This window comes from Gekko japonicus, unplaced genomic scaffold (genome assembly GCF_001447785.1).
Source record: "Gekko japonicus isolate JY-2015 unplaced genomic scaffold, Gekko_japonicus_V1.1 scaffold78, whole genome shotgun sequence".
Taxonomy (NCBI): Eukaryota; Metazoa; Chordata; class Lepidosauria; order Squamata; family Gekkonidae; genus Gekko; species Gekko japonicus.
In genome coordinates this window covers 1,882,691-1,902,982 of record NW_015165236.1, presented here as the reverse complement: position 1 = coordinate 1,902,982, position 20,292 = coordinate 1,882,691, and the positions used below count along the sequence as shown (strand labels likewise).

Sequence of the window (20,292 nt, the reverse complement as noted above, 5' to 3'; positions counted from 1 at the left end):
TGCAACACCCACCGCTATCTGGTGTGAGAACAACCCCAGTTCAAAGGGCACAATGCAGGATGTCCCCCCCCTCCCCTCCCCAAGCCCCCAGCACAGCCCAAGAGACGTGGCTTCGTCACCAGCCGCTCCCCCTTTCCCCAAGAGGAGCGACATGGTCTGGGAAACAGACGGCCCCCGGTGCGTTACCTGATCTTTTTCCTGGAACTTCTCTGTGGGGCCAAACTGCACCAGCCCCATGTAGCACAGCCGCTGCAGGCTCTCCACCACGGAAAAGATGTACCTCCTGTGGGGAAGGACACTTGCAGGTGAGCTGGCTTCAGAGAGAGAGAGGGGGGGGGCCATCTCACGCAGAGCAAAACGTCCACTTCCCCTTTTTCAAACTGGATGGGGAAGGCTGTCCACCCGCCCCACCGCCCCAGGAGGGAGCAGGGCTCCTTCTTCCAGCACGCAGCCTCTCCTGACACTTTCTGTGCTCCAGCTGGACCCAAGACCAATGTCCCCTCTAAGCCGAGTTAGTGTGAGCTAGCTCACAGGTTTTTAGCCTCCGGCTCACACATTTCTGTCTGAGCTCAGGAAGGATGTGGCTCCAGAGCAAACTAATTCATGCAGGAGCCCAATCGCTCATGGCTCACCACTTTAAGGCCAGCAGGTCACCAAGCAGGATTTTTGCTCATCAGACCCCACAGCTTAGAGGGAGCATTGCCCGTGAGACCCCCTGCTGATCAGGAAAGAGGGTATCCAACCATGACCGACCCCCCCTAAGGGACACAGGACCAAGGGGTCCCAGTGGAAGCCTCGGGGCTTGGCCAGAGCTCCTGCAGACAGGCCACCTTCTTTCAGACGGCGTATTGACTGGACCAGCAGATGCCTGCTGAGTGTTCATGGCATGAGCTGCTCTGCTTGACTGACGGCAGGCGCAGGACCCCCAGCGTGCAAATGGGCAAGGAGCGGGGAGGCAGGAGGCGGACTCAGGGTGGGCAAAGCTGGCCCACTCCACTCCGCTCTCCTTTGCCTGGCCCTTCACAGCTGCCCTCGGGGAGCTCCGCTTTGCCCTCCGCTCAACCCTCTTCTCGAGAGAAGCCGCTTCGTGTTCTGAAGCCGGCGATGGCCTCCTCCAGGTGGTGTGGAGAGGGCCAGTGGCGTGGTCAGGGTCCGCGGGATGCCGGCTGCTGGCTTGACGCCGGCCGTCCCACTCAACCCACCCGCAAGCGGCCGTCCCAGTGATGTGTGTGCTCCTCTGCGGTTAGTTCTGACAGATGTCTCTTGGGCTCCCTCAGAAAGAACAACGGTAGCCAGGGATTCTTTTTTGTTTTCCCCGCTGCATCCACCATGGGATGCTCCCTCTAAGCTGCGCAGTCTTCTTGTGAGCAGAAATCCTACTCTGTGAGCGACCGGCATTAAAGTTGTGAGCGAGCAGTTTGGCTACTGCGTAAATTAGTTTGCTCTGGAGCCACATCCTTCCTGGGCTGAGACACAAATGTGTGAGCCGGAGGCCAAAACACTGTGAGCTAGCTCACACCGACTCAGCTTAGAGGGAACACTGCCAACGGGCTCCCTTACCAAAGGAAGAGAATTAGGCTGCCTTGACAGGAAACAGCCTTCCCTGCATGTTACGGTCAAACCCCCCCCCCCATGTTTATACCTTATTCTGAAAAGACACCTGCTTATCCCAGGTTCACAAATATGACTCCTCCCAGCATTTAAGACATATAAACTGAGTCCTGTTTAACTTTCCGTCTTATGTGGAGGATGGCCAGGCTCGTCTCTGCAAGGAGTAGGGTCTTTTCTGTTGCAGCCCCAGAACTCCAGCTGCTGCCTTGGTAACAGAGGCTTTTTCACTCTGCTGTCTTCGGCTGGCGGATGGCTTGTTTCCTGGGGCTTTTTATGTACTGCAATCAATGCTCCCTCTAAGCTGTGGAGTCTTCTTGTGAGCAAAAATTCTAATTTGTGACCAAGCGATTCGGCTACTGCACAAATTAGTGTGCTCTGGAGCCCGATCTTTCCTGGGCTAAGACAAAAACATGTGAGCTGGAGGCTAAAACACTGTGAGGTAGCTCACACCGACTGCAGTGTGTTTCTCTTAATGAAATGCTAATTGAGCAGCAGTACAAAAATCTTCTAAGCAAAAGGAACAAACAAAGCCGCTCACCTTTTATAAAGGAGTTTTTGTCTAATTGATCTGGGAAGATATCTGATCAAGGTGTGCCTCTTCAGGGGGTCGTTTAAATAATCCTCCAGGTTCTCCACCTACCAGGAACCAACACTTAGCTCAGTGCGAGCAAGACTGGGTTGACTTCGAACTGCGTTAAGAAAAGCCTCAACAACTCTGCTCGGCAGAAAAGGACTGGCTGCCGAAAAGAATCCCGGGGGGGGGGAGGCAGGGCTCACCCCCACCCCTCCTGACCCTCCAGCAAACACCAGCAGTACCTCTCCGGCCGTCACCAGTTTTCTTCTAGGAAAGGATTTAAGACACACGACAACTACAGAAGGGGCAGCGTTGGGTGCAGTTGGCTGAAGATCGGGGGGGGGGTTGTCTCAGCAAGGCCCCTCTGTCTGCCCCTCCCCCCCAGCCCAGCCCACGTGCCTCCCCCCGAGAGCAGCTCCCCGCACCTTGTAGCTGACTTGGACGAGCTGGATGAAGATGGAGAGCGGCAGGCAGAGGAGAATGTCGCTCACGAGGGCCCAACCGTGGCCATACTCCCTGTGGACGGGGAGGGGAGGGACGTGACGCTTCCACGAGGCCTCGTCCAGGTACACTGCGGGGAGCAGGAGGGGAGAAGAAAAACTTGCTTTCAGAACAGCTTTGCCTGCTTTCTCATATACGGCCGGCCCTGAAGGAAGCCTCAGGCAGTTCAGGCAGGCCCGAGTTCGAATCAACGTCACAGGGGGCCCCCGTTGCCAAACTGAGCCCCGTCAGATAGGAGCTCCTCAGGCCGAGACGTACGGGACGCTTCCCATGGGCAGTGTTCCCTCTAAGCTGAGTTAGTGTGAGCTAGCTGACAGTCTTTTAGCCTCCAGCTCACACATTTTTGTCTCAGCTCATGAAGGACAGCTCCAGAGCAGACTAATTTTATGCAGCGGCCAAATTGCTCACAGCAGCTCACAAGGTAGAATTTTTGCTCACGAGACTCCACGGCTCAGAGGGAGCCTTGCCCATGGCCCATTCCCACACACCCGACAGTGGGCTCCGTGCTGCCAAGGCCTTACCTGCCTGCTCCCTGAGCTCCACTTCCACCTCCTGGGCAGGGGCCAGACGGCTCCCCGCGGGTGCGGCTTCAGGCTCCTCATCCCCCGCTGGGGCCCGCGGTGGGGAGCCAGAGGCCTCCAGGCCCGGCGCACTGCTGCCACCACCCGCCTGGCTCTGCGACGCATTCAGAGGGTGCCCGTAGACCAAGTACCAGAAGAAAACGTGGGCTGTCCTGAGGCGGGGCATTTTGGGGAGGAAGCCCAGGGAGCGACCGAGGCCCGGCACTGGAGAGACGGGAGGAGAGGGGCGGAGACGTTGGTAGGCCCAGGCCTTCCAGGGAGGGAGGGCGGGGTCTGGTCTCTGGAGCCAGAGAAGGAGGAGCCAAGCCAGAGAAAGACGGCGGGTCCTCCTCACCTGTCACGGGGTGATAGTTGAACCTCCGGACGCGCACCTTCTCCCCGGCCCTCCGCCCTTCCATCTCCCTCAAGGCGGCCCCGACCCCGGACTCCGGGCCCCCTTCGTCCAGGCGCTCCTGGGAGCTCGGCGTCTGGGGGACTTTGATCCTGCTGTGCAGAAGAGGGGAAAGGGAGTTCAGCCCCAGGGCCGGGGGCCGCCTCTCCTCCGGCACACCGACCCGGGGCCCGCCCCCCCCCCCCGAGCCAGGCCGTTGCGCCACAGGACCGCCCCTGCGCCGTGCCCGCCCCGGCCACCTGCCTGTTCACGGTGCTCGAGTTGGAGATCCGGAACCGGACTTGCTCGATGGCGCTTTTCACCAGCGGGTCGTTGGGGCCGACGGAGGGGTCCACCACAAACTCCACCTGTCCAGGAAACGGAGAAAGAGGAATGCTCAAAATGAGTCTCATGCACCAGACGTGAACCCTGGGGTACCCCATACTGCCGGGGGAGGGGGGGCGCCTGCTGGCCTCCCATTTGCAGAACAACCAACTGCTCCCTGTGGCTAAGAGTGAACACGCCCTCCCCCCCTCCCTTCAGCCCCAACCTCATCAGGCGTTCTGTGCAGAGAACCACTTCTGTGGCCACAGTCCAGAAGACGCTGCAGGTTAGCGGCAGCATCAGAGAAGAGATGTAGCCGAGATCCCCTGGAAGATATGGAGCTGTGCATATGGTACAGCCCTCTCTGGAGACTGTACCACTGCAGAACACACACACACAGAGTCACAGACAGGACTCCCTTCGTGGGGAGAGCCCCACTTGCAAATCAGGCTGAATGTGGGGAGCAAAGGTGCTGGAGAGTCAGGCCAGGAGATTCCCCCCCCCGACCCCCGCCAAAGGGGAGCCTCCCGGGGCCAAGTCACCTTCTTGCTGACCCCGTCCTGGATGACGGTCGTGCGGTAGAGGCGCAGAAGCCCCTCCTGGGAGAGCCGCTGCACCAGGCGGATGATGGACTTCTTGCAGCACCGCGTAGCCACCCCTTCCTGCTTCTCCTGGTCCATCACCATCTTCTGGAGCCTGCAACACACAGGCAGGACCGCTCGGCTGCAGCAGGGCTCAGGGGCTGGGCGTCCCACAGAGCCCAGCAGCACAAAGGAGTGGATTCTAGGGGTGCCCCCCGCTCCAAACGGCCTGCAGGTCGAGAGAGGCAGCCCAGGGGAGGGAGAGAGGGGAACACAAGGACTCCGGAACACCGCCCCCACCCCCACACACACCACCAGTGGCCGGGGTGGGGTGTGGAAAGGAGGTGAGAGCCGGCCACCGGAAGCAGAAAAGCCCCTCGGAGGTTTCTAGCAAAGACAAGAAGGAAACGGCACTGGGGACACCAGCGACTGCTCCTGGGTTCCAGAGCTCTCCAGGGGACTGCGCAGCCCCTCCCCCCCGGCCCTGGGCTCCAGCCCGGACAGCCAGTGCAGTCGATGGGGTGAAGGGAGAAAGGCCGGCCTCCCCCAGCCCAGAGCGACCCTCTGAGCCAGGCCGACTGCTCAGTCACAGCAACACCGATCCACCTGATGCCCCCCTGGGGAAGCCTGCCCCCCTCGCTCTGCTTGGCCGGCCGCCCGCCCCCCCCCCGGGCCCAAGCAGCACCCCGCGGACCCCCCCTCCCCCACTCACACAAACAAGCTTTCGATCAGGCGGAGGTTTTGGACGGCCTCGATGATGAGGTTGCGCCGCTTCAGGAGGCGGTAGGTCTCGTGCGAGCGCTCGGACGCCGAGGCCCGAGGGCGCTTCTCTTTCCTCTTGCCACCCCAGGTCTTCTGGACACAGGTGAGGAAAATGCCCGTGAGAGCAAAAGTGGCACGGAGGACGGAGACGAGGAGGGCGGAGTCCCAGGAGCGCAGGACGGAGCAGCAGGAAGAGCCCTGCGAGAGCGGTCCAAAGGCCCATCTGGCCCCATGCTCCCCTCGCACGATGGCCGGCTGCCTCTGGGGAGCCCACGGAGAGGACCTCCCTGAAGCCCCGCCCGCGGCGGCCTCATTTCAAAACCTGCGTAGCCCACCTTCCTTCAACGGCCCCCAGGCGGGTGGCAGTCCCTCAAACTGAACACACCGCATATAGAACTACCATCGTATACAACAGAGAGGGAGAGAGGGGGGAAACATGCAGATTCCCTGAAGACCAGGAAGGAGACCATTCACACCTCCAAGGGGACCTCGCTCAGACACTGCGAGGCGAGCTTAGAGAAGGCACGGGAAAGGGGCCCGGCCAACCCTGCCAACTTTCCAGCACATCTCCCCCCCCCCCCAAAAAAAGCCCTGGGCTAATCCCTTTTTAGTGCCACCTATGCCTCTGACCATCACGACATCCTCCGCCAGCAGATTCCACATTTTAAACACTCCTTGTATTAAAAAGTATTTCCTTTTGCCCGTCCCGACTCCACCGCCCATTGCCCTCATTGGGGGCCTCTAGAGACCTCAGGAGCCCTGCCCCTCGACCTTGCACAGCAGTAGAGACAGTGCAGGACTTGAACCCGAGCCTCTTACTTTGGGGGTTTCGAGCCTGACTTCCTCAACCACCACCACATCCTCAGAGTCGTCTGAAGAACGGGCGCACAAGGAGGGAGTGGCCTCTTGCTTCGGCACGTCTGAAGCAGAGTCTTCATCTGCCGCCTGGTCGGGAAGCTCTTCGGGGTACCCCGGGGAGTGTGCAGGGGGCCGCCTCCTGCCCGGGGTTGCTGCTGGAGCTGCTGATTTCCTGCCTGGGTCAAGAAGAAACAGACAAGCCCAACTGGTCAGCCTGGACCTTCAGCAGCCCTGCAAGCTCTGCTACAACCTGCTCCTTTACACCAAGACGGGTCACCCTGTTAGTCCATCTGTAGCAGCAGAAAAGAGCCAGAGTCCAGGAGCACCTTGAAGACTCACAAAATTTGTGGCAGGGCAGGAGATTTCGTGAGTCACCGCAGTCACTTCTTCAGGTGACTTTTGTGAATCTTCAAGGTGCTCCTGGACTCCTCTGGCTCTTTTCTGCCGTTCCTTCAGCAGCAGCGGCCTCCTTGGCCAGACCACAGAACTGGATCGGGCCCTCTGCAGCTGGGCTCTCCACCACTCAGCCCTTGAGGCAGCTCAGCACGAGTCGGAGGGCCGTGTCCCTTTACTGCTCCGCCACAGAGTTCCTTCTTCCAGACCCAATCCCATTGCCAATTAACCGGGCCATTCCCACCCTGCCCCACGACGAGCTGCCAGCCCAGCCCTTGTGGCCGGGGTCAGGGCTTCTAGCCACACGCGGACGAGGGGCCTGGGCACCGCCACTCCTGGATGACGGCTGGCAAGGAGAGGAGAGGAGGGAAGAAACCCAAAACCCAGGGGAGTCAGGGCCCGGACAGCTCCCGAACGCAGGTGCGCCCACTTGGGGCGCTGGAGCCGAGAACGAGCGCCTCCCTCCGGGCACCCCCGACCCGACAGCTCCCGCTCCGCACCTTTGGTTGGGGTCGAGTGGCACAGGCCTCCTTGGAAAGGCGGCCTCAGCCGGGACCCCGTGCAAGCCTTCCTTGGCCCCGCACCGTCTTCCTCCTCCTCCTCCTCGTCCTCGTTCCCCAGCTCCGAGAGCAGCAGCGTCTCCTCCTCCCCGAGCGAGAGGTCCTCCCCTGGCAAGGAGTCCTCCTGGGCCGCAGAGGTGCTGGCCAGGGCTAGCTGCTCGCTCCGGGCCTTCTCGCGCTCAAACTGCCGGCTCAGGTCACTCTCTTCCGCGAAGGTGCAGGTGATGTACTTGGTCGTCCGCTGCCGGCCTTCGTCTTCCATGAACCCCTAACCCGGGACCGAGACAAGGGGACACCACTCACCAACGACGTCCACACAACGGAGTGGAGGGGGAGGTCCGTGGGAGGGAGGCATCAGCACGACCGGCGTTACCTTGATCACTTTGTACCGCTCCAAGAGGCGGCACAGCATCCGTGCCTCCAGCTTCCCCACGTTCATGGCCGCTCGGAGCTCCGCCTGGGAAATGCCTTTGGTGCCCCAGCTCTCGACTGCAGAGAGGGAGTGAAAAGGCGATCTAGGCTGGATTCCCATCAGAGATGCTGCCCTGATCTCAAACAGACCCTGTGACGTCCTCACTTGTAGGGGAAACGGTTTTACCTTTAAACTCTCTCTGTGTATATACACTTGGTAGTTTTATGCTGCCACCGGGAATTAAACATTTCAACTCTCTCTCTTTTGGTAGTATGACCTAGGGTCTGGGCACTTCAAAGGACTACGTGGCCCTGAGGAAAACTGTGCTGATTTCTGGGATAAGTTTAAACAAAAAGAGAATGATTTATTTAATAAAGAACAAAATAGGTTTCTGGTTACTTGAACAGTTGCTGAAGAAAGAAACTTGTAAATATAACTGGCAAAGCTTGGTGCTACAAACAGTCTCTCAGACTCCAAACTCCACTCTGACAGGCTTATACACTCATATATATATAGCCACACAGGCTAGTCTCTTTGTTTTATTCACACTGAATAGGATCAACTCTCTTAGTCACACAGACTAAACTGTTGGTCTTATTCACACAGAATTAGACTCAGAATCCCATAGTCACACAGACTATGTTCTCTCTTCAAACTTCACACACAGAATCCTTCATAACTCTCAGAGTCACAGAGACTCTCTTCAGAACTCTTCCATACTTGTCTCTCTCATATAACAGAATCCCCTCATAGACACACACACAGAATCCTCTCAGACACCCCTCCTCCCACACTCTCAGTCAGCAGCCAATCAAATCACACTTGTCACCCTCTATCACTCTTCTTTCAGCACTGCGGTCAAACTAAACATTTAAAGGAACACACACACCAAAACATGGAATCGTTACAGACTCAGTCTTGGACAGTGCGATAACCAAACACCCCGCGGCCCCGTATTTTGTGTCTGGAAAGAACAGAGAAGTGCAAATGAAGGTTTCTAGAACTGGAGAATTCTGGAGATTGCTAGGCCACCACGACAGTATTGCAAAGCCTTCCACACCTCAATTCCTATAAAGCAAAGCCATGGGGGGGGGGAGCAGGGCTGGACTTGGAAGCCCAAACAGCCCTGGGAAAGGTCCCCCTCCCTGGATGGAGGATTCGATGGGAACAGGACTGGCAGAAACCGCTGGACTTACTCCCCTCACGACTTGGCCCAGCCTCACAACCTGGCCAGACTTTTTCCCAGGGAGAGGCTACCAGGGGAAGGAAAGCAGGGAAAGCTGAAGGCGGGATTGAAGGGAGCTGGTTAGTGCGTGAGGAGGAGAAAAGGAAGCAGGAAAAAGGGGAGAGGCTACAGGGGCTGCCAGGGAAGGGAAAGAAGAAACAGTAGGGGGTGGGGATGTGGAGAACATGAGATGTCTCCTGGAAGACCCTGCGGATTCCCCTGCCTGCGTATCTTCACCATGAAACAAAAGAGCTACCATCACACTGCCTGTGCAATCACTTCCCACCATAATCAACAAACACTATTTGTACGTAAAATCCACACGTTTCTTAGTAGCTCCAGCCTTCAGGTCCCCAGCTTGGTGATTAGGGCTCCTCAAGAGCCTCAGAAGCCACGGTCAAGTCAGAAGTTGAAACAATCATTAACACCCCCACCCCCACCCCCAAGAGGATACCTAAACCTCACTTAACAGAAGCACCTGAAATTTTCTATGCAAAACCCACCTGAGGGACTGCCTTTCCCCAAATGTCCCCCAGAGAGCACTGAGGTCAGGGTCACAACATCGTCTGACCCTCCCTGGTCCAAAAGACACCAGACTGGCCTCTACCAGGGCTACGGCCTTTTCAGTGGCGGCTCCACTCTGGTGGAATGAGCTCCCGGAAGACATCAGGGCCCTGCGGGACCTTCTACAGTTCCGCAGGGCCTGTAAAACGGAGCTCTTCCACCAGGCCTTCGATTAGGAGCCGTCACTGATGAATGAGCTATTAAAAACGGAATTGTTACGGCCCTCATGCGACTGGCATTAAGAACAACCATGGATACTGGCCTAGCTACACTGGACCACTATACAGCAATCACCATCTGCAGTTAACTGCACTTTGTATGTATATCGTTTGCTTATGTGAATTTTATAGCACTGCACTTACGCAGCTGTGTTTTATTGTATTTTAACCTGTTGTTTGCCGCCTGGAGCCTGCCTGTGCAAGAAAGGTGGGATATGAATCTAAAATAATAAATAAATAAATAAATGAAAGGAAACGCCCCCAGAGTGTCAGTTCCTGGCGGCAGCTGAAAGAGATCCTCCTCCTTCTCCTCCTCGGCATCTTCTCTCATTTGCAGGCTGCAGAGAGGGCCTCTCCCCCCCCCCCACTTGGGGCCGACCCACCGCCCGACCTACTTAGCTCGTACGCCTGCGTCAGCATGTCCTTCTCGTAAACCACGTCGATGGGCTGCACCGTCTTGGTGATCACCTCTTCGTCGTCATCGTCGTGGTAGTCGTCCACCTTCTTCCGGAACCCCTTCACGAGCTTCAGGCAACGGACCATGACATCAGTCCCTGGGAGCGAACAGCAACCCGGCACACGGGCTGTCAGCGGGTCGGCTTGGGAGCCAGGACAGGGATTCCTCACATGCAGAGCTCCCCAAAGCTTCTTGGCTGCAAGCCGCCACTCTACTCAGTAGCTGGGTATATACCCAGTAAGGTAGGATGGGCATCACTCCCCTTGACAGGGCCATTCCATACAAACAATTCACAAAGAGGAACCGTCCTAAAACAGACAGGCTCCTTCTTGGGAAAACACGCAGACTGGCATCCGGCTGCATTAAGAGGAGTCTGGACAATGCAGCCCGGAAAGGACAGCCCCCCCCCCAGATGTTGCAGCTCCTGTTGGAGACTCATGCATGACTCGTCTACCTGCCCAGCAATTCTGCAGGTACGGCAGAGGCACCCAAGACAGAAAAGGCACAAGGCATGGCTGCTCTCCACAGAACGGCTACAGGCAAGCGGGCCCAGCCGGTGCTGTGCGTGTGGCTGATGGAGAAACCTCCTGCACCTTGAACAGCGCCCCCCCCCCCCCCCGGCCAGCTGCCTCCCGGTGCCCCAGCAGGCCTGAATCCAAAGGGATGTGTGGCCATGGCAAGCCTACTGCAAGGCCCCCTCCCCCTTGGGAGGAGGCCCTGGCTGGAGACAGAAGAGAAGGCTGGTATGGTTATCCTTAGAGACAGCAAGGCCTAGGAAAGAACACTTTTTCTCCCTGGAAATACTCTCCCTTCTGAAATGATTGTAATGCATTTAAGGCACTGTTTCACGCACTCCAAATTTATAGTAGAATGTAGACTTCTAGATCACCTATTTTCTATCTTGCGTTTATGGTTTAAACAGAACTTTCCCACGATTTGCTATTATGTGCACGACGATCGTACAATATTGAAAAGTTCAACATTTTCAATGCTCTGAAGTTTTGATACCCAAACATGCTGTTAGTCCTGTTATAACTTTCTGAGACTGCTCCTGTCCAAATAATCCAAGCTTTTGTTTCCTATAAAATGTATGTTTTCTATTTTCAGTTTCCCCCCGCCCTTACTTCCCAACTGGCAAAAAACTGAGAAGTGAAGTGCTACCGTCGGACAGGGAGCGGCAGTTTGCAGCTCTCTCTGCTTCTTTAGTGGAAGGGAGTATAAACGCTATGTAGCCCTAAACTGCTCTAAAATAGTAACTTTATTCACAATACTATACTATCAAATGTCTTAAAGACAATACATTTAACAATCAATGTTACAACATACACATACAGCAAAAAAATCGTAAATGAAACCCGGCTCATAACTTTGAACTATCCACAAAAGGAGCCATGTAGTACAAATCAATGTATAAACAACTGCAATCCTAATGAACAGAAACATTAATGTATATAAGCAACATGATGTCAACAATAAATGATACAACAGCAAAAACTCACGTGTCTGTTGTATCAGTCAATGTATCATATCACAAAAGAAAATCTCGAAACAAGGTCACATCCGGAATCCTTGTCTCATGACAACCGTGTATTATGGATTCCACGGCTGCGTACAGAGTCTGGAGCTCCGTTATTTACGAAGATGTTCAACACGTCCCTGCAATCATTTATACATTGATTTGTACTACATGGCTCCTTTTCTGGATAGTTCAAAGTTATGAGCTGGGTTTCATTTGTGATTTTTTGCTGTATGTTTATGTTGTCACATTGATTGTTAAATGTATTGTCTTTAAGACATTTGATAGTATAGTATTGTGAATAAAGTTTCTATTTCAGAGCGTTTAGGGCTACATAGCGTTTATACTCCCTTCCACTGGTTTGCCTGTGCTCTCTGCTTCTTTAGCAGGGGAGGTTTCTATAGCTTCGCTGGCAGAAAACTAAGGCACCAGGTACACTGAATTCCCCTAAATACGCCAAACTGTAGAACTGCATGTGCTAATTATGCATTTTGTGTTAAAGCGGTACAGATCAGGTTTGATGAGCAATTTCAGCTTAGCTTGCTTTTAAAAAACCCCATCCACGTAACCACAGAAAACCCGTTTCCACCTCCAGTTCTTTATGAGTGGGACATGTCCGGGGCGAGCTCCCTTCCCCCCACCCCGGCCCAGGAGGAGCCCCTCTCCTTACCCCGCTTGGTCTTGAAGGGGCCTCCGTCAGGCCGCATGTTCTGTAACGGGACGGACACGATCTTGCCCAGGCCAGCGTTCAGCATATACTGGTAGAGACGCTTGAACGTTTTCTCGCAGAGGCCCTGCAGCACAGGAAGACAGGTCGATGGAGCAGCGCTCACTCCCCTGCCCCCAGGCGGCCGACCCACAAGAGAGAAGGGCGGGCAGAGCATCCGCCGAGCCATGGCCAGGCTGACCCTCGGGTGCACTTCCGGAGGCCTCTTCCATCCCGCTGCAGCACCAGAGAGTCTCCCTTGGAACCTCCCACCCGGCACATTCTCTGGATTCTGTGGCTTCTCTCAGCTCCGCTTAGCGGCTCAAGTAAGGGCTGAATAAAAGGGGACAGTTAATCTTCCCTCTGGTAGGCAAACACTCCAGGGCCGGGGCCCACCACAGAGCAGAGCCCGACCAGCAGCAGAAGAATGGTGTTGTGGGTACTGGCTGTGCTGAGGCTGACGACTCCTCAGATGAGGCAGGGAGCCACCCAGCCTCCTCTGGAGTCAGCCCAGAAGAAGAACCCTCAACAGCACCTGAGGAGGAAGAGTACAGGAGGCGCAGCCAGAAGGAGGCACGGATCCTGCGCCTGGCCCAGCACCCCCAGCTGAAGACACCCCGAGGCCAGACTCCCCACCTAGTTCTCCTGAGTGCCCCAGACGTAGGGCACGCCAGGGGCTGACTACGCAGGAGTGAAGAAGGAGTGTCAGACAGCAGCTCCTGCAAAGGCAGCGGGAGGAGCTGTAAGTCTTGGCAGACGTGACTCCCAGGGAAGGGAGGACCTGCTCATAAACATTCCATGTACCTGCCTCAGCGCGGTAGCAACTCTGCATACTCAGATCTGCTTCTGGTGTGTCGCAACCACTCCTTGTTCCTGACTCCTGCAACCTCGGACTGATTCCCCGGCTATCTGACCTTTGGCCCTGTGGTTTACCCTGATTCCGGACTGCCTTTCCGGCCTCCGGTGTGTAGGTCACCGTGGTAACTAGCTGGGCCAGCACACCTGCCTCGTCGACAGGGAGTGACGAACCGTCTGCCAGCCTCAGAGGCACGGGACTATGCCGGACTAGCCCTCTGAGCAAGTGAGCCAACCGCCCAGCGGGGAGTGCCTGTCAGAAGGAGCTGCCCGCCTAACAGGCCCATTGCCCCCCCGCCCCCGAGAAACGTGAAAGGCCAACAGGCAAAAGTTTTAGCTGCTCAGCTACTGCTACCAAGGGAAATCACGGCCCTGCTGATTTGCAACCAAAACCCTGCCTGGGCACAAAGGCTCTTGCTGGGGGGGGGGGGGGCAGTTTTAGGAAAGAAAGGGCACAAAAAAAAGATGCAGCTGGACCAGTGAACAGGCAGCGTGTGAGAAAACTCCATCTTTGCCAGAAGAAATGCTTTTTCCCCCCCACAGAAATATTCCAGTGGAGTGGACACTTTCAGGTTTCAGATTAGATGAAGAGATTAGATTTATACCCCGCCCTTACGGCTTACAAACTCCTTTCCCTTCCCCTCCCCACAACACACACCCTGGGAGGTAGGTGGGGCTGAGAGAGCTCTGACAGAAACTGCTCTTTTTCAAGGACAGCTCTGACAGGACTATGGTTGCCCAAGATCATCCAGCAGCTGCAAGTGGAGGAGTGGGGAATCAAACCCGGTTCTCCCAGATCAGAGTCCGCGCACTTAACCACGACACCAAACTGGCTTAGAACTGGATTAGAACATCCAAAGAGCCCTGCTGGATCAGTCCCGTGGCCCACCTAGTCCAGCATCACAGTGGGCAACCAGTTACTTGGAGGGCCAAACAGTGCCTTCCCCTGCTGCTGTCTCCTGGCACTGGGATTCAGAGGTTTGCTGCCTCCGGATGTGCGGCTTCCTTTTATTCCCCATGGCCAGCAGCCACTGAGAGACCTCTCCTCCAGGAATCCGTCTAAGCCTCTTTTCAAGCCATCTGTTAGACTGAGCAAACACAAAGGGGGGGGGGGCCTCACCAGCTCCTCCCGGATGTTCCCCAGGGTCTCCATCTGTCCTGGACGACCGCTCAGCATTCCGGAGAGCTTCTCCATAAGGATATCATATTTGCTCCTCCTAAAACCCAAGAAGAGGCAAGCAGAAGTGAACACACCACGAGCACTTCCCAGGGAGGCAACAAAGCAATGCCCGTTGCTTGACCAGCTTGCAAGCTATCAGCAGTGCGCTGAAGTGGGCAAAGAGAGAGAAGAAGACAGAACCTCTGTGGCCACTCGCCTCTAACACTGGAAACCGTTACCCCCCCCCCCCCCCCCCCCCAGTCTCGTACACACCTGTCGATATGAAAGCGGGTCAGGAGGAGGAGGATGGAGTGCTGCTGGGCCCCCGAGGGCAACCGGATCACGTGGGACTGCATGGAAATGAGTCCGTTCCTGTCCAGCACCCTGCGGTGGTAGTGAAGCTTCCCGGCATCCACTCTGGAACAACATTTTGGACTCTTATGGCGCAAAAAGCAAAGTGTGCAAAAGTGGAAGAATCAAGAAAAGTGTTCTCAAAATGTCCACATCTAAATGCGATGATGCCAACCGCATCAGGAATCAAACTGGGTTCTTAAGCTAGGCCTGAAATGTGTTCTGGCTTCTCCAACAAGCCCCCTCTCCTCCAGGCGAAACACACTAACACAGGCAATGAGTTGGCATCAGCAAGCAGATGGAGAAGGGGATCGTTATCTAATTCTGACTTCAGTGATCTTGCTTTATTTCTCTCTTAAAATCATAGAATCACAGAGTTGGAAGGGAACTCCAGGGTCATCTAGTCCAACCCCCTGCACAAGGCAGGAAATTCACAAATACCTCCCCCTCCACACTCGTCATGACCGCTGTTCCACGCCCAGAAGATGACAAAAAACTCTCCAGGATCTCCAGCCAAACTGGCCGGGAGAAAAATTGCTTCCTGACCCTAAAGTGGCGATTGGCATTTCCCTGGGCGTGTCAGAAAGGGCCACGAGAACTCAGCACCGAGGCAACCCTTCCTGACCTCCCTCTTGTGATCTGCCTAAGTACACACAATCTGCATTGCTGACAGGTGCCCATCGAGCCTCTGTTTGAAAACCTCCCAAGGAAGCCTGTTCCCATGAGGAGCCCACCACCTCCCGAGGAAGCCTGTTCCACTGAGGACCCGTTCCAACTGTCAGGAAGTTCTTCCTCATGTTTGGCCGAAAGCTCTTCTGATTTAATTTCAACCCGTCGGTTCTGGTCCGACCTTCTGGGGCAACAGAAAACAACTCCGCATCATCCTCTATTCGACAGCCCTTCAAGTACTTGCAAATAGGGGATATTCAGGCCCCTGATCTGTTACGACAGTTCCATCAGGAGTTCCCGGACAAACCGGGAGATCTCCCGGAATGACCGGGGGACCTCCCGGGTTGGTCGGGAGAAGCTGATTTTCGAGAGGGCAGTATGTCAGCTATCCTGCCATGGGGGTTGGGGAGTTCCTTTTGTGTCTTGTTAATTGCCTTTGCTGAAACACGTATCCCTACAGAAGTGCAGGAGGAGGTTGTGTTGTCTGGAAGTCTCCTATGTACCGTGAGAGACTCCTGGTTCCCAGCTTTAGCCACCTAAAGGTTTCCTAACTTGTCCCACGCGCGGGAGGGTACCTAATTGGCCCACGCCAGGGGGGGTGCATATGAATACCCTATATCCTATTAGGCTCTATGGGTTGCCGCTATTCTTAACAGTGCCTGTCTTACTGCATCTATAGCTTTGCAATAAAAGTATAACCATTCCTGAATGCATGTGCTTCGTTGTTAGCTGTGGGTTCTGACATTCTCAGTCGTCTCCTCTCCAGGCTAAACGTGCTACTCGAACAGGCTACTCGAACAAAGCCCTGACCTGGCTGGCCCAGGCTAGCCTGATCTTGTCAGACCGCAGAGTTAAGCAGGGCTGGCACTCCTCACTGTCTGGACGGGAGACCACCGAGAAAGTCCAGGGTTGCTATGCAGAGGAAGGCAAGGGCAAACCACCACTGAGCGTCTCTTGCCTGGAAAATCCCATGGGGTCGCCATAAGTCGGCTGCAAGTGGCTGACACCTTCCACCAGCACCACCACTTGAAGAAACGGTTGCCGACTGTTTAAACACGGCACGATATATACACACTCAAACACATCTGTCCTGGTCTGGCTATGGCTCTGACATCTCCCCCGGGGCATCGGCAGGTGGCCTCTCTACAGCTCAGCAGCCCCATAGAAGAGAAGAAGAAGAGATTGGATGTATACCCCATGGCCCTTCAGTACCCAAAGGTGTCTCAGAGCAGCTGACAAACTCCTTCCCCTTCCCCTCCCCACAACAAACACCCTGGGAGGCAGGCGGGGCTGAGAGAGCTCTCTCGAGAACTGTCCTTGAGATAACAGCTCTTGCCAAAACCACGGCTTGCCCAAGGTCAGCCAGCCAGGTGCAAGTGGAGGAGGAGTGGGGAATCAAGCCCAGTTCTCCCAGATCAGAGTCCTCTGCGCACTTCAACCACGACACCAAACATAAACAGCAAAGTGAGAAGACGGAGGAGTCAAGGGAGACTGCTGAGCCTATCCCAGAGGCACCCTGCAAGAAGCAGGCAGGCCACGGCCACAGCAGCCCCTCCCACCCACAGGGTATAAAGTGGCTCTCTCTCCTAGCCAGGAAGGGGTACCCTCCTCATGCCCCGCCCCCCTGGCAGCACAAATCACACGTCTCACAACTGGAGCTCAAACTCAGGACAGGAAACAGAAGCCGCCGCAGCACAAGCAAGGCACCCGGACCGCAGCAGCGCTGCCTACCAGCAGATATAGAAGTCTTCACATGCTTACTTGAACGCTACGCTGAGGTCCCTTTGGAGCTCTCCCTGCCACCGGGCACGCCCCAGGCGCTCCAAAATGCAGTAGGAGAAGTCGGGAAGTTTTAAGTCTGGATCTCCTTCCCAACCAATCAGCGCTCTGTGCCGCAGGGTCTGGGATGCAACCATAACCAGCTTGTCTCCCCATCTGCAAGGCAAGAACAACAAGAAAATAAAGAGTGGCTGGCAGGACTCCTCAACGAGGCAGAGAGGTTCTGGGTGGGGGGAACCACACGCGAGAAGACCCTCCCTTCTGCTGCTGCTCCTCATGCGTCTTCTAGAAGGAGATGCAGGCTTCGGCTTTACAGCCAGCGCCTGAGGATTATGTACACACAAACACTAGGGGATCATTTTGACGAAGTAAGAGGGCTTTTAGGCAAGCCTGAAAGGGAGCATGAGACCTGTGCTTATCGGAAGACCAGGGCAGCTTCGTTAAGGCGAAGCACACAGTCAGAGTATCAAGCAAGCACAAATAGAACCAAACACTGTGTAGAGATGCCAGAGTGCAAAATGCATTTGGATAAGGCAGGGAGAGAAAGAGGGCTTCTCTCCCTCATCCGTTACATGAGAACTCAAGGATAACGCAGAGCCACGAAAGTCACCACCACAAGATGGAGAGATAACAGAGCTGTATAAAGTACAACTCTAAACTGGGATCAGCCAAATTAACACAAGCCGTGTCTACCAGTGTTCAGTTTGGAGGCAGTGTCGGACACCCATGTGCAAAACAATGAGCAGACCGCTCTCGTCTGCTACCTGGGGGATAGGTAGCCACCCATAAGGGCAAGAGAATGCTGAGGGAGGAGGGGCACTTGGTCTGATGCAGCAGGGAACAGTTCTTTTTTAAAAATATATTTTAATTCATTTTTAAACAATCGTTTACAACAATAAACATCACAAGCATTGAACAAGCAACAACAAGAGGATCAAGTTGGATTATAAACTAATCACTTAACAGTAGAAACCATCCTGACACTCTCGAACCTTCATCAACCAATCAATAAGGGTAAGGAGTGCTGGTAACTGCACTGCCTCTGTCAATTAGGAGAACATGAGGACTAGATTAGAGCTAGATCTCAGCTATAGAAGAATTCTGTGTGCATTTCCTTGTACGTAAAAATAGAGGGCTAGAGTAGCTAGAAGAAAAGCCAAGAAGTGTAAGCTATATTAGTAGGAAGAAGTTCTGCCTCTGACATATACTGCAGCCACGGAAACCACGTGCGCACAAATTATGAATAGGTCGTGGTAACAGTTTCACAGGCATTTCGCTGGTTTGCTTAGGATATTCACCTGTCATGGGCCTCTGTGTAAGTGCAACGGGGCTGCATGTCCTTTGTCCTGATCTGATCCGTTATGTCCAGCCTCTCCTTAAAATACTGGCAGGAGCCCTGAATGCCATCGCTGTCGTCCATGACCATGTGCACAGGATAAATGTCATCTAAAGGAATGGGGTCTCTCTTGGTCTCCAGTATGCCCATCTCAAGATCGATTTCTTCATACCTGAAACAACAGGCAGGGTGTGAGCTCTTCTGAGCCAGCCTGACTGGAATCGGCTGGGTTTGCTGTTGTTTGTGCGGAACGGAAGGGTCCAAGAGCTCAACCTGCCCCCAAACTGCCCAGCCTGAAGGAACTTAGGCCAGGGTGCTTTGCTGGGCCATCCTGAGACCAGAAGTCACGGGGTCAAACCCTCACTCGGCAAGAAAAAGGAATAGGATTGGATTTATACCCCGCCTTTCACTCGGATTCTCAGAGTAGCTTACAGTCTCTCCGGCTCACACACTTTTTGTCTTCGCTCAGGAAGGACGGCTCCAGAGCAAACTGATTCATGCAGTAGCCAAATCGCTCGCTCACAACTTGAATGCCAGTCGCTCACAAAGCAGAATTTTTGCTCACAAGACTCCACAACTTAGAGGGAGCATGCCTGTGAGGTACGTGGGGCTGAGAGAGCTCTGAGAGAACAGCTCTGGGAGAACTGTGGCTCACCCAGGGTCACCCAACCGGCTGCATGTGGAGGAGGAATGTGGGGAATCAAACCTGGTTCTCCAGATTATAGAGTCCGCCGCTCTTAACCATCCACACCACACTGGCACCGCTTCAGCTGTTGAGCGACACAAGTCACCACTTCTACGCTGAGCTCTTTGCCAGAAGGGAGCCAGCCCGTGGGGCTAGCTGGGGCCTCAAGAAGACTAGAAACAGGCTGCCAGCTTCGGGTTTGGAAATACCTCCTGGAAGTTTGGGGGCTGAGACTGGGGAGGGCAGAGCTTTGGGAGGGGAGGGACCTCAGCATGGTATAGTGCCGGGGTAGCCAAACTGTGGCTCGGGAACCGCATGCGGCTCTTTCACACATATTGTGCGGCTCCCGGCAGGGCGGCTGGGGAAGCGAAACATCATTAGCAAACAAATATCATAGAACAAACAAATATCATTATCAATATCTGCTTCGTGGCTATTTGCGCCGTCGCATTCTGATCCGCCATTATGTGATCAGACGTGACGGCAGCGCACCAGGGTTTCGTCCTTTGGTGCGCGCTGCAAAGAGGACACCCAGAGGGAATAGGCGCACACCGGCGCGATCACACCGAAGGAGTCCGTCTGCAGCTCGTGGCAAAGCATTTGCTAGTAGATCCTTGCAGGTACTTTTTAACTGCACATCTTCGGCGGCACGCCACAGGTTGGCCACGGGGTGCGCTACGCTTGCCAGATGTTGTGGTGTGATCACGCCCCGAAAATCCGCCCAGCATTCGTGCCTAACATTTATTTTATCTGGCTCTTACGTTAGGCAAGTTTGGCCACCCCCTGATATAAGTGCTCTACAGTCCGCCTTCCCAAGCAAGCCCTTTTCTCCAGGAGAAGTGGAATATGCAGGTGTCAGATATATTTAATAAATAAGCAAATCAACGTCGCCCGGAGGGAGGGAAGGGGGCGGTCTCCAGGCTCCACCTGGAGGTTGGCAACCCCGCCTCCCCAGAGGGAGCTGGCCTGCCCCACAGCCGCCCCGCCCCCCCTTCCTCACCGGTCGAAGAGGCGGAGCGGGGGGCGGGGCTGGGGGAGGAGGGCGAAGCGGAGCCCGGGCTGGGCGGCCAGCGTGGCCCAGAGGAGCTGCCGGACGGCGGGCTCCAGGGGCAGCGGGAAGGCCGGGACGCGGCCGGCCAGGCGCTCCCACAGCGCGCCCAGCGCCAGGCCCTCCAGCCCCTCCAGCGCCACCTCGTCCAGCGCGGCCCACAGCGCCTCCATCGCCCCCGCCGCCGCCGCAAGGCA

At 55.4% G+C, this 20,292-nt stretch overlaps 1 protein-coding gene across 1 annotated transcript in view; it reads right to left on the bottom strand.

The window, feature by feature from the left end:
- Positions 1 to 20,286, bottom strand: part of GTF3C1 (general transcription factor IIIC subunit 1) — a 38,236-nt gene extending 17,950 nt beyond the window's left edge. The window contains exons 1-18 of the mRNA XM_015409947.1: positions 20,048 to 20,286; positions 18,325 to 18,534; positions 17,009 to 17,182; positions 14,501 to 14,644; positions 14,189 to 14,285; positions 12,178 to 12,301; positions 9,930 to 10,088; positions 7,489 to 7,604; positions 7,056 to 7,383; positions 6,124 to 6,338; positions 5,255 to 5,397; positions 4,504 to 4,657; positions 3,902 to 4,005; positions 3,602 to 3,753; positions 3,208 to 3,471; positions 2,611 to 2,756; positions 2,150 to 2,247; positions 187 to 283 (exon numbers count right to left, since the gene is read on the bottom strand). Of these exons, the coding sequence (XP_015265433.1) occupies positions 187 to 283; positions 2,150 to 2,247; positions 2,611 to 2,756; positions 3,208 to 3,471; positions 3,602 to 3,753; positions 3,902 to 4,005; positions 4,504 to 4,657; positions 5,255 to 5,397; positions 6,124 to 6,338; positions 7,056 to 7,383; positions 7,489 to 7,604; positions 9,930 to 10,088; positions 12,178 to 12,301; positions 14,189 to 14,285; positions 14,501 to 14,644; positions 17,009 to 17,182; positions 18,325 to 18,534; positions 20,048 to 20,268 (2,946 nt within the window). The 5' untranslated portion in view covers positions 20,269 to 20,286. The remainder of the gene's footprint in view (positions 1 to 186; positions 284 to 2,149; positions 2,248 to 2,610; positions 2,757 to 3,207; positions 3,472 to 3,601; positions 3,754 to 3,901; positions 4,006 to 4,503; positions 4,658 to 5,254; positions 5,398 to 6,123; positions 6,339 to 7,055; positions 7,384 to 7,488; positions 7,605 to 9,929; positions 10,089 to 12,177; positions 12,302 to 14,188; positions 14,286 to 14,500; positions 14,645 to 17,008; positions 17,183 to 18,324; positions 18,535 to 20,047) is intronic.
- Positions 20,287 to 20,292: the final 6 nt, after the last annotated feature.